Here is a 16,769-nt window from a genome sequence, read left to right on the forward strand (position 1 = left end):
TCAAAGAATGGTGTATAGACTATGCAGGTCCTGAAGGGGAGAGGATGATAAAGCAGCAAAACTGGAAGGCAAAGAAGGATTTTTTTAAAGAAAAGATTTTTCATTCTGGCAAGGTGGCAGCCATTTTGATTGCAGTTGGAATGTAGAAGTGAAGGCTTGAAGCAGATTGTGTTGTTGAACTTTTATTACAAGGACCTTTATATAAATATTCAGCATCTTAGAATCTGTCCAAGCTACTCAGTGTCCTTGTATTTTCTATAAACTACCAACCTGTAAATTGTAGATTGACAGAGATGACAGATTCTCTCAAATCCTCTGACAGATTGACAGAGGATGTAAAACATGTTCTTGTAGTTTTTTGTTTTTTTTATTTCCAAAATATACTTTATTCATAAAAATCTGTAAAAATTACATTCCCAAACAGCTTAAAACAGCATCAAGTCAAAAAATACAAACAGTGCAAAGGTGATCAGTTTCCTTCTATACAATTATGAATTGCCTCACAACCCTTCCATTTCATTGTCATGCCAGATACATTTTTACATTTACAGCACACAAAATTTTCCCGATACAGTTCGAAGGGTTTCCCATGGATCCAGCCCCTCAGTTCAGCTTGGTGGGGGGACCTTACACTGTGGTCTTTCCCCATTGAGCCTTTGCTGCAGCTGCCCCAAGCTTTAGTGTGTCCCTCAGCACGTAGTCCTGGACCTTGGAATGTGCCAGTCTGCAACATTCGGTGGTGGACAACTCTTTGCTCTGGAAGACCAGCAAGTTTCGGGCAGACCAAAGGGCATCTTTCACCGAATTGATAGTCCTCCAGCAGCAGTTGATGTTTATCTCGGTGTGCGTCCCTGGGAACAGCCTGTAGAGCACAGACTCCTGTGTTACAGAGCTGCTTGGGATGAACCTCGACAAAAACCACTGCATCTTTTTCCACACCTGCTTTGCAAAGACACATTCCAGGAGGAGGTGGGCAACCGTCTCTTCCCCACCACAGCCATCGCGGGGGCATTGTGCGGAGGGAGTGAGACTTCGGGTGTGCATGAAGGATCTGACGGGGAGGGCCCTTCTCACCACCAGCCAAGCTACGTCTTGGTGCTTGTTTGAAAGTTCTGGTGATGAGGCATTCCGCCAAATGACTTTGACGGTCTGCTCGGGGAACCATCCGACAGGATCCACCATCTCCTTTTCCCGTAGGGCCTTGAGGACATTCCATGCAGACCACTGCCTGATGGACCGGTGGTCAAAGGTGTTTTCCCGCAGTAACTGCTCCACGAAGGATAGGTGGTACGGCACGGTCCAACTGCATGGAGCGTTCCGCGGCAATGTGACCAGGCCCATCCTTCGCAACACCGGGGACAGATAGAACCTCAACACGTAGTGATACTTGGAGTTTGCGTACTGGAGGTCTACACACAGCTTGATGCAGCCGCACACGAAGGTGGTCATCAGGATGAGGGCCACGTTGGGTACATTTTTCCCGTCCTTATCCAGAGATTTGAACATCGTGTCCCTCCGGACCCGGTCCATTTTAGATCCCCAGATGAAGCGGAAAATGGCTCGGATGACCGCCACAGCGCAGGAGTGGGGTATGGGCCAGACCTGCGCCACGCACAGCAACAACGTGAGTGCCTCGCACCTGATGACCAGGTTCTTACCCACAATGGAGAGAGATCGCTGCCCCCACATGCTCAACTTTTGTTGTACCTTGGCTACTCGCTCCTCCCAGGTTTTGGTGCACGTCCCGGCCCTTCCAAACCATATCCCCAGCACCTTCAGGTAGTCTGACCTGACGGTGAAGGGGACAAAGGATCAGTCAGCCCAGTTCCCAAAGAACATGGCCTCGCTCTGTAGTTTTCACCTTGGGAGATCAGGTGAAATTGTCCTGCATTGGTGGATATCTCTTGTACCTCACAGGCCACTTTAACCTTTTATGAATCTCTATATATTACACAAAGTTTGGATATATGAGCCATGAATTACAAGTGTGCATGTATAGGGGCAGCCACATGAGTTTAGGAGCTTATATGATCACTTTTGGCTCTTTTAGCCACAAGACAAATCTGCACCATTCTTGAAACAATATATGTGCTATATATGTATTACAATAATTTACTATGGAGCATTTATTTGACATTATCAACTCCAGTGTAATATAGCAATATTCTTTCACAATAACAACTTGCATTTATATAGTATCTTTAATGCAGTAAAACAACCCAAGGTGCTAACAGGAACATTATGAAACAAAATTTCACACAGATCCGTGTAAAGTGATGCTAGGAAAGAGGCAAGTTTGAAGGAGTATCATAAGGAAGAGAGAGAGAGAGTGGCAGAATGGTTTAGGGAGGGAATTCCAGAGTTTAGGGCCCAGGCATTTGAAGGCATAGCTGCCAATAGTGGAGCGAACTAAATTGGGAATTTTACATGACTATTACACTAAACGCATAACATGAAAGACTCAGTAATTTCCCCTACATATTACCGGTCTACAAATCACAACAAGCAAAAGGAGAGCAAACACAACTGTAAAAGACTTCCACTTAAAAATAAATCCTTTTTTTCCCCTCTAACCCATCGAGTCCATCTCTCCCTCTTGGAGCTGGTTCACCTCTCATTACAAATACAAATGCAAGTCACAGCCTATAGAAGAAAGAGAAAGAACTTGGAATTATATCGCATTTTTGACAACTTCAGGGCATCCCAAAATGCTTTACAGCCAATGAAGTACTTCTGGAGTGTTGTCACCCTTGGAATGTAGGAGATACAGTAGTCAATTTGTGAACAGCAAGCTCCCACAAACAGCAATGTCATAGTTAATCAGTTTTGGTTATTGGTAGAGGGGTAAATATTTGCCAGGACACTGGGGAAAACTCTCCTGTGCTTGTTCGAAATAGTGCCGAGGGATCTTTTGCATCCACCTGAGAGGGCAGATGGGGCCTTAGTTTCACATCTCATCCAAAAGGCAACACCTCCAACAGTGCAACACTCCCTCAGTACTGCACTGGGAGTGTCAGCCTACATTTTGTGCTTAAGTTCTGGGGAAGGATTTGAATCCACAAGGTTCTGACTCAGAGACAAGACTGCGACCCACTGAGTCTCGGCTGATGCAATAAGCAGCAGGAGTGAGAACACTAGCTATTTTTCCCCGCCAACGTTCTGGGATGTTTGAACCATTTGTTGCACCCCGACTGCACTCTATTTAAGCTCAGCTAACTCTGCATTGATTTATTTTTCTTAGGAAAGTGTATTAAGGTTTACGAAACCAAGGCAGGCAGATGGAATTGAGATACAGATCAACCATGATCGAAGAGGCTTGAGGGAGCTGAACGGCTTATAATCTGTTCCTATGTTCCTAAACCTGTATGTTTCAGCATCACACAGAGTTGGGCATTTACCCTCTCAAACGTTAAGACTTTTAAAACATTTTTCCAGGTCTCTTCTTCTTAGTGATATGGCTGCTTTCATACTATACTGTCATATTTGCATCACATGATGAGGAGAGCCTAATCACACAAATTAGTTTTCCAATAAAAACAATTGGGCTGATTTTAGTTGTGCCGGTGGGGCTCCCCAGCACCGGGCTGAAAAGGCGAGGGGAACCCCGCCTTGGCCTTTCAGAGCCCGCCACCTCTGCGGGGGTGCAGGGGGGGAGGTGGGGAGGGGTTGGGGGGTGCGATTCAACAGCGCTCCAGTGATTAACAGCCTGGTGCCGGGTTCGCTGTCCTTTTAAGGATGGGAGTCCCGCTTCCAAGAGCTGCCAGCCAATCGGATGGCCTGCAGCTCAGTAGCGTCAGCTGTGCCACCAGGAGCAGTGGTCACTGCTGGTACTACACCAGACCGGCCCAGTGCTGGAGCCCCAGACCAGAGGTAAGTGAAGCAGGGTCACTGGGGCCAGTCTGGCAGGCCCCAGCAATTGGCAGGGGGGAGGGTGGGCAATGAGGGCTGTGTCTGTTACCGGAGGTACGGCCTTTGCCGCCAGGGGCCCTCTCTGAGCCAAAGGAGGCCCTCCCTCCCGCAAGCCCGCAGAAAGGACATTTTGTTTTACTGGGTGACTTCCCAGCATGGCAGAGGCTCCCTCTACAGTTGGTTTAATTCCAGCGGCGGTGGGAAGTGGCGACTGATTGTCCACCTAAGGGCATCAATTGGCCTTTTGGGGGGGAAGACCATCTTTGACCTTTCCCACCCCCAACTTAATCGCGGTGTGGCAGGAAGGCGACGGGACCTCTGCCCCACCCCACCTTCCATCGCAATTCTATAGGTCTCCTCCACCTCCTAGCCTGTCTCCTGGTGGCCCATTAAATACTCCCCAATATTTCAGTCCAGGAAATTTACAGAGCTGTGGGGAAAGCGGAGGTGAGAATGGGACAAAATTTTCAAAGAGTCGGCAAAAGCATGATGGGTTGAATGGCCTCCTCCTGTGCTGTAAGATTCTATGAAAATTAGATGCATATGCTTTTTTAAATTCATTTATGGAATGTAGGCATCGCTGGCCAGGCCAGCATTTATTGCCCTTGAGAAGGTGGTGGTGAGCTGCCTTCTTGAACCGCTGCAGTCCATGTGGGGTAGGTACACCCACAGTGTTGTTAGGAAGGGAGTTCCAGGATCTTGACCCAGCCACAGTGAAGGAACGGCGATATAGTTCCAAGTCAGGATGGTGTGTGGCTTGGAGGGGAACTTGCAGGTGGTGGTGTTCCCAAGCATGTACTGCCCTTGTCCTTCTAGTTGGTAGAGCCCGCGGGTTTGGAAGGTGCTGTCTAAGGAGCCTTGGTGCATTGCTGCAGTGCATCTTTTTAGATTAGATTAGATTAGAGATACAGCACTGAAACAGGCCCTTCGGCCCACCGAGTCTGTGCCGACCATCAACCACCCATTTATACTAATCCTACACTAATCCCATATTCCTACCAAACATCCCCACCTGTCCCTATATTTCCCTACCACCTACCTATACTAGTGACAATTTATAATGGCCAATTTACCTACCAACCTGCAAGTCTTTTGGCTTGTGGGAGGAAACCGGAGCACCCGGAGGAAACCCATACAGACACAGGGAGAACTTGCAAACTCCACACAGGCAGTACCCAGAATCGAACCCGGGTCCCTGGAGCTGTGAGGCTGCGGTGCTAACCACTGCGCCACTGTGCGTCGGTGGTGGGTGGGAGTGAATGTTTGTGGATGGGGTGCCAATCAAGCAGGCTGCTTTGTCCTGGATGGTGTTAAGCTTCATGAGTGTTGTTGGAGCTGCACCCATCCAGGCAAGTGGAGAGTATTCCATCATACTCCTGACTTGTGCCTTGTAGATGGTGGATAGGCTTTGGGGAGTCAGGAGGTGAGTTACTCGCTGTAGAATTCCTAACCTCTGACCTGCTCTTGTAGCCACGGTATTTATATAGCTACTCCAGTTCAGTTTCTGGTCAATGGTAGCCCCCAGGTGGTTAATAGTGGGGGATTCAGCGATGGTAATGCTATTGAATGTCAAGGGGAGATGGTTAGATTCTCTTTTGTTGGAGATGGTCATTGCCTGGCACTTGTGTGGTGCAAATGTTACTTGCCAATTTTCAGCCCAGGTCTGGATATTGTCCAGGTCTTGCTGCACTTCTACACGGACTGCTTCAGTATCTGAGGAGTTGCGAATGGTGCAATCATCAGCGAACATCCCCATTTCTGACCTTATGATTGAAGGAAGGTCATTGATGAAGCAGCTGAAGATGGTTGAGCCTAGGACACTACCCTGAGGAACTCCTGCAGTGATGTCCTGGACCTCAGATGATTGACCTCCAACAACCACAACCATCTTCCTTTGTGCTAGGTATGACTCCAACCAGCGGAGAGTTTTCCCCCGATTCCCATTGGCTCCAATTTTGCTAGGGCTCCTCGATGCCATACTCGGTCAAATACTGCCTTGATGTCAAGGGCAGTCACTCTCACCTCATCTCTTGAGTTCAGATCTTTTGTCCATGTTTGAACCAAGACTGTAATGAGGTCAGGAGCTGAGTGGCCCTGGCGGAACCCAAACTGAGCATCATTGAGCAGGTTATTGCTAAGCAAGTGCCTCTTGATAGCACTGTTGACAACATCTTACATCACTTTACTGATGATTGAGAGTAGACTGATGGGGGTGGTTATTGGCCAGGTTGGACTTGTCCTGCTTTTTGTGTACAGGACATACCTGGGCAATTTTCCACATTGCCGGGTAGATATAAGTGTTGTAGCTGTACTGGAATAACTTGGCTAGGGGTGTGGAAAGTTCTGGAGCACAGGTCTTCAGTACTGTTGTCGGAATGTTGTCAGGGCCCATAGCATTTGCAGTATCCCATGCCTTCAGTCGTTTCTTGATATCACGCGGAGTGAATCAAATTGGCTGAAGATTGACATCTGTGATGCTGGGGGAATTCAGGAGGAGGCTGAGATGGATCATCAACTTCTGGCTGAAGATCGTTGCAAATGCTTCAGCCTTATCTTTTGCACTGATGTGCCGGGCAACCCCATCATTGAGGATGGGGATATTTGTGGAGCCACCTCCTCCAGTTAGTTTTTTAATTGTCCACCACCATTCATGCTGCAAACATAAATGATGGTATTACAAAGATGTGATTTGACGTTTAAAGTACTTGTGGTCACAACAAGACCCAACAATCTGACTCGCAGTTTTATTGCTTGGGTTTTTTGCAGTCCATCTAATTACTTAAATGCTGGATCACTGCAACTGATGTGGTAGCTTTTATCTTCTCTGTGACTATGGTCATTTGTAATAAGCAGCTTGGCTGTTTCTTATGTTAAGTTTATCCCCTCCTGAAGACATTGACGGCTTGCAGTGTTTGCGGTCCAGTACCTAGCTGCGGTAATTATTATTCATGTGTGATCCCACTTTGTGAGCGCTCACAGGTTAGTTGACCACAGTGGTAGTGGGGTGAAGAGGGGCGTAGACAGGGTATCACAGAGAAACCTCATCCAATGTCCACACGGCTTCAGCATGGGACAATCAATGGATAACAATCAGAAGCGCAAAGCCCAGGTGAGCCTTCTTAATTCTTGAGTTGATGTCAATTGTAGCATGCCTATTGTTTCCCTGGGTAGTGGATTTATCAGAGCAAAGTTAAACCTAGCTGCAACGTAGCCCTTAATCAAATAACTTGCTGGAAAAACTTGTACATGAATACAGAATCATAGAATCACAGAACTGTTACAGTGCAGAAGGAGGCCATTCGGCCCATCATGTCTGCACTGGCTCTCCTAAAGAGCATTTCACCTAGTGCCACTCCCCTGCCTTCTCCCCGTAACCTTGCATATTCTTCCTTTTCATAAAACAGTTTAATTCTCTTTTGAATGCATCGACCGAACCTACCTACACCACACTCTCAGGCAGTGCATTCCAGACCTTAACTACTCTCTGTGTGTAAAAGGTTTTCCTCATGTCACTTTTGCTTCTTTTACCAAATACTTTAAATCTGTGCCCTCTTGCTCTCAATCCTTCTACAAGTGGGAACGGTTTCTCCCTATCTACTCTGTCCAGACCCCTCATGAGGTGGATTGGGAAAATATATTAAAAGGTATGACAGTACATAGACAATGGATAGTCTTTAAAGAATTATTACATAGTTTACAGCAACTATACATTCCTTCAAGGCACAAAAACCCCAAAAGTAAAGGCAGTCAACCGTGGATAACAAAGGAAGTTAAGGATCGTATAAGATTAAAAGAAAAGGCCTATAAAGTTGCCAGAAATAGGAATAAACCTGAGAATTGGGAGGATTTTAGAATACAGCAAAGGAGGACCAAGAAACTGATAAAGAAAGGGAGAATTGGATATAAATGTAAACAAGCAAAAAAACTTAAAAACAGACCGTGAAAGCTTCGATAGGTACATAAAAAGGAAACGTTTGGCTAAGACAAATGTGGGTCCATTACAGGCAGAGTCAGGAGAATTTATAATGGGGAATAGAGAAATGGCAGAAAAGCTAAATGATTACTTTGTGTCTGTCTTCACTGAGGAAGATACAAGAAATCTCCCAGAATTAGAGATCCAAGGGATTAGGGAGAATGAGGAATTGAAGGAAATTAGTATTAGTAAGAAGGCTGTATTGGAGAAATTAATGGGGCTGAAGGTTGATAAATCTCCGGGACCTGATATTTGACATCCCATAATGTTGAAAAAGGTAGCTATGGAGATAGTGGTTGCATTGGTGATCATCTGCCAAAATGCTATAGATTCTGGAGTGGTTCCTGCAGATTGGAAAGTAACAAATGTCACACCACTATTTAAGAAGGGAGGGAGAGAGAAAACAGGGAACTACAGACCTGTTAGTCTTACATCAGTAGTAGGGAAAATGCTAGAATCTATTCTAAAGGATGTGATAAATGGACACTTAGATAATAATGATCTGATTGGGTATAGTCAACATGGATTTATGAAGGGGAAATCATGTTTGACGAACCTTTTGGAGTTTTTTAAGGATGTTACTGACAGAATTGATAAAGGGGAGTTGGTGAGTGTAGTATACTTGGATTTTCAGAAGGCTTTTGATAAAGTCCCCCACAGGGTGTTGGTTAGCAAAATTAAAGCACATGGGATAGGAGGTAATATACTGGCAAGGATTAAGGATTGGTTAACAGGCAGAAAACAAAGGGTAGGAATAAATGGGCCATTCTCGTGTTGGCAAGCTGTGACTAATGGGGTACTGCAAGGATCAGTACTTGGGCCCCAGCTGTTCACAATATTTATAAATGATTTGGATGGGGGGACCAAATGTAATATTTCCAAGTTTGCGGATGACACAAAACTAGGTGGGAATGTGTGTTGTGAGGAAGATGCAAAGCGGCTTCAAGGGGATTTGGACAGACTTAGTGTGTGGGCAAGAAAACGGCAGATGGAATATAATGTGGAAAAATGTAAGGCTATCCACTTTGCTCGAAGGAACAGATGTGCAGAGTATTTCTTAAATGATAACAGATTAGAAAGTGTAGATGTACAAAGGGACCTGGGTGTCCTTGTCAATAAGTCACTGAAAGCTAGTATACAGGTGCAGTGAGCAATTAGGAAAGTTAATGGTGTGTTAGTCTTTATTGCAAGAGGATTTGAGTACAAGAGTAACAAAGTCTTGCTCCAATTGTATAGAACCTTGGTTAGACTGCACCTGGACTGTGTGCAGTTTTGGTCCCCTTACATTAGGAAGGACATTATTGCTATCGAGGGAGTGCAACAAAGGTTCACCAGACTTGTTCCCGAGATGGCGGGACTGTCCTATGAAGAGAGATTGGGGAACTGGGCCTGTATTCTCTAGAGTTTCGAAGAATGAGAGGTGATCTCATTGAAACCTAAAAAATACTTAAAGGGGTTGACAGGGTAGATGCAGGTAAGATGTTTCCCCTGGCTGAGGAGTCTAGAACCAGGGGACGCACTTTCAAAATAAGGGGGAAGCCATTTAGGACAGAGATGATGAGAAATATCTTTACTGAGAGGATCGTGAATCTTTGGAATTCTCTACCCCAGAGGACTGTGGAAGCTCAGTCATTGAGTATGTTTAAAGCAGAGATTGACAGATTTCTAAATACCAATGACATAGAGGGTTATGGGGATAGTGTGGGAGAAAGGCCTTGAACTGGATGATCAGTCATGATCGTGTTGAACGGCGGAGCAGGCTCGATGGGCTGAATGGCCTACTCCTGTTCCTATGTCCCTATGATTTTGAATACCTCTATCAAATCACCTCTCAGCCTTCTCTTCTCCTAAGAAAACAGTCCCATCTTCTCCACTCTATCTTCATACCTGAAGTTCCTCATCCCTGGAATCATTCTCGTGAATCTTTTCTGTACTCTCTCCAATGCCCTCACATCATTCCTAAAGCGCGGCAACCAGAACTGGACGCAATACTCCAGCTGAGGCCGAACGAGTGTCTTATATAAGTTTAACGTAACCTCCTTGCTCTTGTACTCTATGTACCTATTAATAAAACCCAGGATACTGTATGCTTTATTAACTGCTCGCTCAACCTGTCCTGCCACCTTCAATGATTTATGCACATATACACCCAGATCCCTCTGCTCCTGCATCCCCTTTAGAATTGTACAAGCAATTGCGAATCAAATCTGGGATTTTCCTGATTCATATAATTCAACTACCCTTTGGAAAAGCTTGCGAAGGGATTGGTTGAGTTATTCTGTTTTTTAGCAAGGACAACAACTGACATTTATATAGTGCCTTTAATATAGGAAAACATCCCAAGGACTTCACAGGAGTGTTATCAGACAAAAACTGACACTGAGCCACAAAAGGAGATGTTCGGCCGGGTGACCAAATGCTTGGCCAAAGTGGTAGATTTTAAGGAGTGACTTAAAATGGGAGAGGTACAAAGGGAGAGAATTTCAAAGCTTAGGATTTAGTCAACTGAAGGCAGGGTCACCAATAGTGGAGAAAAGGAAATCAGGAAGCGCAAGAGGCCAGAATTGGAGTAGCACAGAGATTGCAGAGGTTTGTAGAGCTGGAGAAGGTTATAGAAATAGTGAGGGGGTGAGGTCATGGAAGGATTTAAACACAAGGATGAGAATTTTTAGATCAAGATGTTGCTGGATCGGGAGCCAATGTAGGTCAGCGAGCACAGGAGATGATGGGTGAACAGGACTTGATGTGAGTTAGGACACGGGCAGCTGAGTTTTGGAGGGATTCTAGGGGAAGAACAGTTAGAATTATAAATGTTTTCTTGCAAAGCAAAACTTAATCAGTTATCACCCAACTGTCTTTTCAAAAACTTTCTCCTCTGAATGATACTCCCGTCTCTTAGCCAAGGTACTGAGACAATTAGAATGCTGCTACGACCCTCCTGACTGGGATTTGCTAATGCAATCCAGACTCTAGACTGAACATGACACCTTCATAATCTGGATTACTCACAGGATAATTTCATTGAGCCATCAAGAAAATCACATTTACATTTCTGAAGATAAGCAACCATAGATGGAAATATTACAGGCTTATGCTCAAGATAAACCTTGCAAAAAGCAATAGGGATTCATCAAGCACACCTTTTAGCCACTCCCCCTTCATGCTTTATTAAGCTGATGAGTATTAGACAGGCAGCGTTTGATGCATTTCCCTTTTGTCCCCAAAGATCAATAAATTACTCCAGTCGGTTTTAATTTAAATGAAACGATTTATTTAATTGGGAAAATTCTCTCTGTTGTGAAGATGATGTTGTCAAAGATTGTAATAAAGGACCTTGAAACAATGAAGACATTGGTTAGGGAAGCCCTAGGCATGAATTAACAGAATAAAACAAATGTTGCCTGCATGTCCTGTTGAGATGAATTAAAATATTATGCAAAAACATACAATGTTGATTGTATTAGTTCCATGGGCTTATTTTGGTTTTATGTTACTTTTGGAGACTTAGGACTGGTATATTTAATATTAGTACATTCACACTTTACCTAATACATCTTATTTTATTTTTATGCTCTGTGCATAATCTGGTTACATTGAAGAAGGTTACATGTTCTTCAAAATATTATAAATTACAAAGTATAGATCAGATTGCAATACTGAATTATGTTACCAATTCACTCACTAACTCTGTGATACATTTACTAAATCATGACCCCCATTAAGGCATTTGACAAGTGAATACTTATTAGGATATAGTGCAAGTGTCCTGTAAAACAATTACACCTAAAACTAAGTCAATAGGTTAAGGGAATGCAATAAATAACATGGTGTACAGTTGGGGTCAGGGACAGATATGTAGGTAGGCTGGTATATGCTTTGCATATGACAGTGAGAGATGGATTTCATTTTGGTGCATTTGGAAGTGTGCACTTTAATTTCATAAACAATACCACACTCACCAGTTGCGGTTGTTATTTGAATGTAATGAATCATGTTTATAATAGTACTCCATGTAAACTGCAAGAATATATATATATAATTTCACAGTTACATTTTGGTGCTATATTGCAAGGCATACATTTGATACATGCTCGTGGATGGAATATGCAGACTGATATATATCCGTTAAGTGAGTGGACAAAAATCTGGCAGACGGAGTATAATGTGGGAAAATATGAAGTTGTTCACTTTGGCAGGAAGAATAAAAAAGCAGAGTATTACTTAAACGGAGAACGATTGCAGAATTCTGAGGTGCAGAGGGATCAAGGTGTTGTGCATTAGTCACAAAAAGTTAGTATGCAGGTACAGCAAGTAATAAAGAAAGATAATGGAATGCTGTCCTTTATTACCAGAGGAATTTGAAAATAAAGGTAAGGATGTTATACTTCAGTTATACAGGGCATTTGTGAGATCACATCTCGAATACTGTTTGCAGTTTTGGTCTCCTTATATAAGGAAGGATGTAAATGCATTGGAGGCGGTTCAGAGGAGGTTTGCTCGATTGATACCTGGAATGAGCGGGTTGTCTTATGAGGAAAGGTTGGACAGACTGGGCTTGTTTTCACTGGAGTCTAGAAGAGTGAGGGGAGACTTGATTGAAGTATATAAGTTCCTGAATGGTCTTGACAAGGTGGATGTGGAAAGGATGTTTCCTCTTGTGGGTGAGTCCAGAACTAGGGGGCACTGTTTTAAAATTAGGGGTCGCCCTTTTAGGATAGAGGTGAGGAGAATTTTTTTCTCTCAGAGGGTTGTGCGACTTTGGAACTCTCTGCCTCAGAAGGTGGTGGAGGTGGGGGTCAGTGAATATTTTTAAGGCGGAGGTAGATAGATTCTTGTTAGGAAAGGGAATCAAAGGTTATTGGGGGTAGATGAGAGTGTGGAATTCGAGACACAAACAGATCAGCCATGATCTAATTGAATGAAGGAGCAGGCTTGAGGTGTCGAATGGCTACTTCTGCTCCTTATTTGTATGGTTGTATGTTGTCACAAAGTGAAGATCGGACAAAGTAAATCAGAATTCCTAGAAGTCATGGCTGAACTGGGATTTGCAACATATTATAGGTATTAGAATTTAACAGCAGGGAAACAGGTAATTTGGCCCAAAAGGCCTATGCCAGTGTTTATGCTCCACATGAGCCTCTTCCCACCCTCTGCATCTAACCTTTCTCCCATATGTGTTTATGTAGCTTCCCCTTAAATGCATCTATGCTATTCACCTTACCTACTCCAGGTGGTAGCGGGTACCACATTCTCACCACTCTCTGGCTAAGGAGTTTTCTCTTAAATTACTTATTGGATCTATTAGTGTCTATATTATATTTATTTTTATTCATTCATGGGATGTGGGCGTCTCTGGTCAGGTGCATTTATTGCCCATCCCTAATTGCCCTTGAGAAGGTGGTGGTGAGCTGCCTTCTTGAACCACTGCAGTCCATGTGATGTAGGTACACCCACAGTGCTGTTCGGAAGGGAGTTCCAGGATTTTGACCGAGCGACAGTGAAGGAATGGTGATATAGTTCCAAGTCGGGATGGTGCGTGGCTTGGAGGGGAACTTGGAGGTTGTGTTCCCATGCATTTGCTGGCCTTTTCCTTCTAGTTGGTAGAGTTTGCGGGTTTGGAAGGTGCTGTCTAAGGTGCCTTGGTACGTGCTGCAGTGCATCGTGTAGATGGTACACACTGCTGCCACTGTGCATCGGTGGTGGAGGGAGTGAATGTTTGTGGATGGGGTGCCAATCAAGTGGGCTGATATGACCCGGATGGTGTCGAGCTTCCTGAGTGTTGTGGGAGCTGCAGCCATCCAGGCAGCTGTTTTAAAATTTAAAATTAAAATTATACACCCTACCTTTGGACTATGTCTACTTTATCAAACCACTTCATAATTTTGAAAGACCTCTGTCAGCTCAACTCTCAGCCTTCTCTTTTCTCGAGAAAAGTCCCAACCTGTTCAATCCTTCCTGATAGATATAGATCTCTTACTTCTGGCATCATCCTTGTAAATCTTCTCGAGTATCTCGATGTTCTTGATCACAATCCAGCTTTCCTAGACTAAGAGTGAATGCCCTTTAATAGGAGCATAGGAACAGGAAGAGGCCATTCAGCCCCTCAAGCCTGTTCCACCATTCAATTAGATCATGGTTGATCGGTATTGCAACTCCATCTACCTGCCCTAGTTCAATAACCCTTAATGCCCTTACCCAACAAAAATCTATCAATCTCAGTTTTGGAATTTTCAATTGACTCCCCAGCCTCAAAAGCTTTTCTGGGGAAGAGAGTTCCAGATTTCCACTACTTCTTGTGTGAAGTACTTCCTGACATCACCCCTGAACAGCCTGGCTCTAATTTTAAAGTTTAGCCCCCTTGTTCTGCACTCCCCCCACCAGAGGAAATAGCTTCTATCTACCCTATCAAATCCTTTAAAAACCTGGAACACCTCAATTTGATCACCCCTTTATCTTCTATAGTCAAGGGAATACAAGCCTTGTCTTTGCAACCTGTCCTCATAACTTAATGCTTTTAGCTCCTGTATCATTCTGGAGTGAATCTGCACTGCACCCCCTGCAAGTCTAGACACCTGCAACCTACAGCAAGAGTTAAGATCCTTTTACACCTGACTAGGTCTTTCACTTGAAACACTGAAAATTATATTCTCAAAACAACTGAGATCAATATTCCCATATTCATTCAAATATTAAATGATGTAATTTTTAAAAATGATCAGTAATGTTTGAATAGACTTTAACAATTATTAGTTTAATGACTAGTAAGCTTATGAACGTACCACAACTTGGAACAATTAATAAAGATTATTTGCATAAGTGGTAAAATGGATAAAGAACATTTCTATATTTAAGAAAATATAATTCACACATTGAGGTAGAACAGGTAGTAAATCTATAAACAGTTAAAAATGTGGCAGATGCTGAATCTTTGCTGATTTTCCATGGATTTACATTATCAAAGTAGAACAAACAAAACTATAGACAACTGTGAAATAAACAATTAATTCTAGTACGTTTCAAGTTTGGAGAAAGACGTGCACATTTCATGACCTCAGGATGTCCCAAAGTGCTTTACAGCCACTTTTACTGAAGTGTGGTCACTGTTGTAATGTAGGAAACGCAGCAGCCAATTTTTGCACAGCAAGCTCCCAGAAACAGCAAAGTGATAATGGCCAGATAATGTTTTTTGTGATGTTGGTTGAGAGATAGTGGTGTTAGCCAAGGACACGGGCGGGGGAGAACCCTCCTGGTCTTCTTCGAAATATTGCCCGTGGGATCTTTAAAGTCCACCTGAGAAGGCAGACAGAGCCTCAGTTTGATGTCTCTAAAGAGAGGTTATTGTTTTATGTCTGGAATGAAACATGCATTTAATACTGATTCAAATGACCTGTACACTCTGGAAAAGCTGGAGAAATTGGGCTGTTAGCAGCAAATGGATATTCGCAAGATAATGGTGATGCCGACAGTGCCTTAGTTTGTTTAGTGCCATGCAGGAACACCTGTTCTATATTATTTACAGTACAAAGTGACAAAGATGGAGTGTTCAGCGGTGATTTTTGCACTTTGAACACTACATGACTTCCAGCCCTATTGGAGCCATTCGTAACTCTAGATCCAGATTACAAGTTTGATTTGTAGAAAAGGATTTTTTGGACTGCTCTTCAGCTTGTTTTTACAGAAGCTCCAGTGTCTTGTATATGTGAAAGCAACACACACCAAAAGCACTTTACTTTGCACGATGTGCTCATTTTATTCAGATGATTGTCTTGAGTCACAGTACAGTTCAAAAGAATTTCCAATGTTCATATTTGCAAGCAATGCTGATGCAGTGAAATAGTTTTACTTCAAAAAGATGTAATGATAAATCTCTGACAGCAGGAAGTACACTATGGGACCAGAAAAGTAATCACTGTGTGACATATGCTTCAATCATTGCCTTTTTAAAAAATGTCAAAATGCAATTAACCATAGGATAGCAAAACAACTTTAGAACTTTCCCATTTTTTAATTTGATATGCAAAAAAATCAAAAACACATCTGTTATTTCTTTAAAAATAATTGGAGGTAATATTAAAATATAACCTGCAGTCTCTGGAGGAGCCAGTTCAGCTGATGTGTAAGCCTTGGGACAGGGTCAAATATTTTGTTATTTGTGAAAACCCCTCACTTTCTGAAGATCTTTCTCAGCAATGCGAAATTCATTTGCATTCTATAGTAACCAAACTTCGGCCATTCAGCACAGGATCTCTGCTCCATTGTGTAACAATGGGAGATTGTTGAGCTTGTTTACCCTGATACAAGCCGGGCAAACCTTTAGTTAAACAGGCTTGTGCCCTGGCCCATTAACTAGCTAAAACATCTGACCTGCAGCAGTGTTTTGTTTATTGTGATATGAAAACTGACAGGGGTCCACCCAAAGAAGCTCCGCTGCACCATGTTTCTAATCGTTGCACCAGAAAAAAAATTACCACAGCTCAGTATCTATCAGTGTCCCTAACTATACAGTATAAAGTTACTGGGGGCTAGTTATGCACAACTGCCGCACTCAGTAGGACAGTTTGGTCTATACAATCTTATATGACTACACCATCCTAAAAATTGAGCAAATGTTTTTTATTTAAATTACAACGGCACAGGTCTTAAGGTATCATATTATTAAACCACAGCAGTGATGCAGTGACCTCCATAACACTTCCCACAAACAACTGGTCTCTGTCTCCGTTTTCTGCTGACCATTGCATCTGCCAGTGATCTACGGCTTGAGCCTCTCTCCTTTCAAGTTTTCACATTTCTTTGATGATTGAGGCCAGCGTCATGATGTTCTGTGCCTGCTTCAAAGATGGCATGTCGATCATACTTCCGTGTAAAGTGAAGGCCCCCTGGCATA

The 16,769-nt window shown here is 43.4% G+C and overlaps 1 protein-coding gene across 2 annotated transcripts in view; it reads right to left on the reverse strand.

The window, feature by feature from the left end:
• Nucleotides 1-15,607: 15,607 nt before the first annotated feature.
• Nucleotides 15,608-16,769, reverse strand: part of clybl (citrate lyase beta like) — a 145,606-nt gene continuing 144,444 nt past the window's right edge. For both annotated transcript variants that reach the window (XM_068034227.1, XM_068034226.1), the window contains one exon: nt 15,608-16,761. In XM_068034227.1, coding sequence (XP_067890328.1) covers nt 16,666-16,761 — 96 coding nt within the window. In that variant the 3' untranslated portion in view covers nt 15,608-16,665. The remainder of the gene's footprint in view (nt 16,762-16,769) is intronic.

This window comes from Heterodontus francisci, chromosome 6, assembly GCF_036365525.1.
Source record: "Heterodontus francisci isolate sHetFra1 chromosome 6, sHetFra1.hap1, whole genome shotgun sequence".
NCBI lineage: Eukaryota > Metazoa > Chordata > Chondrichthyes > Heterodontiformes > Heterodontidae > Heterodontus > Heterodontus francisci.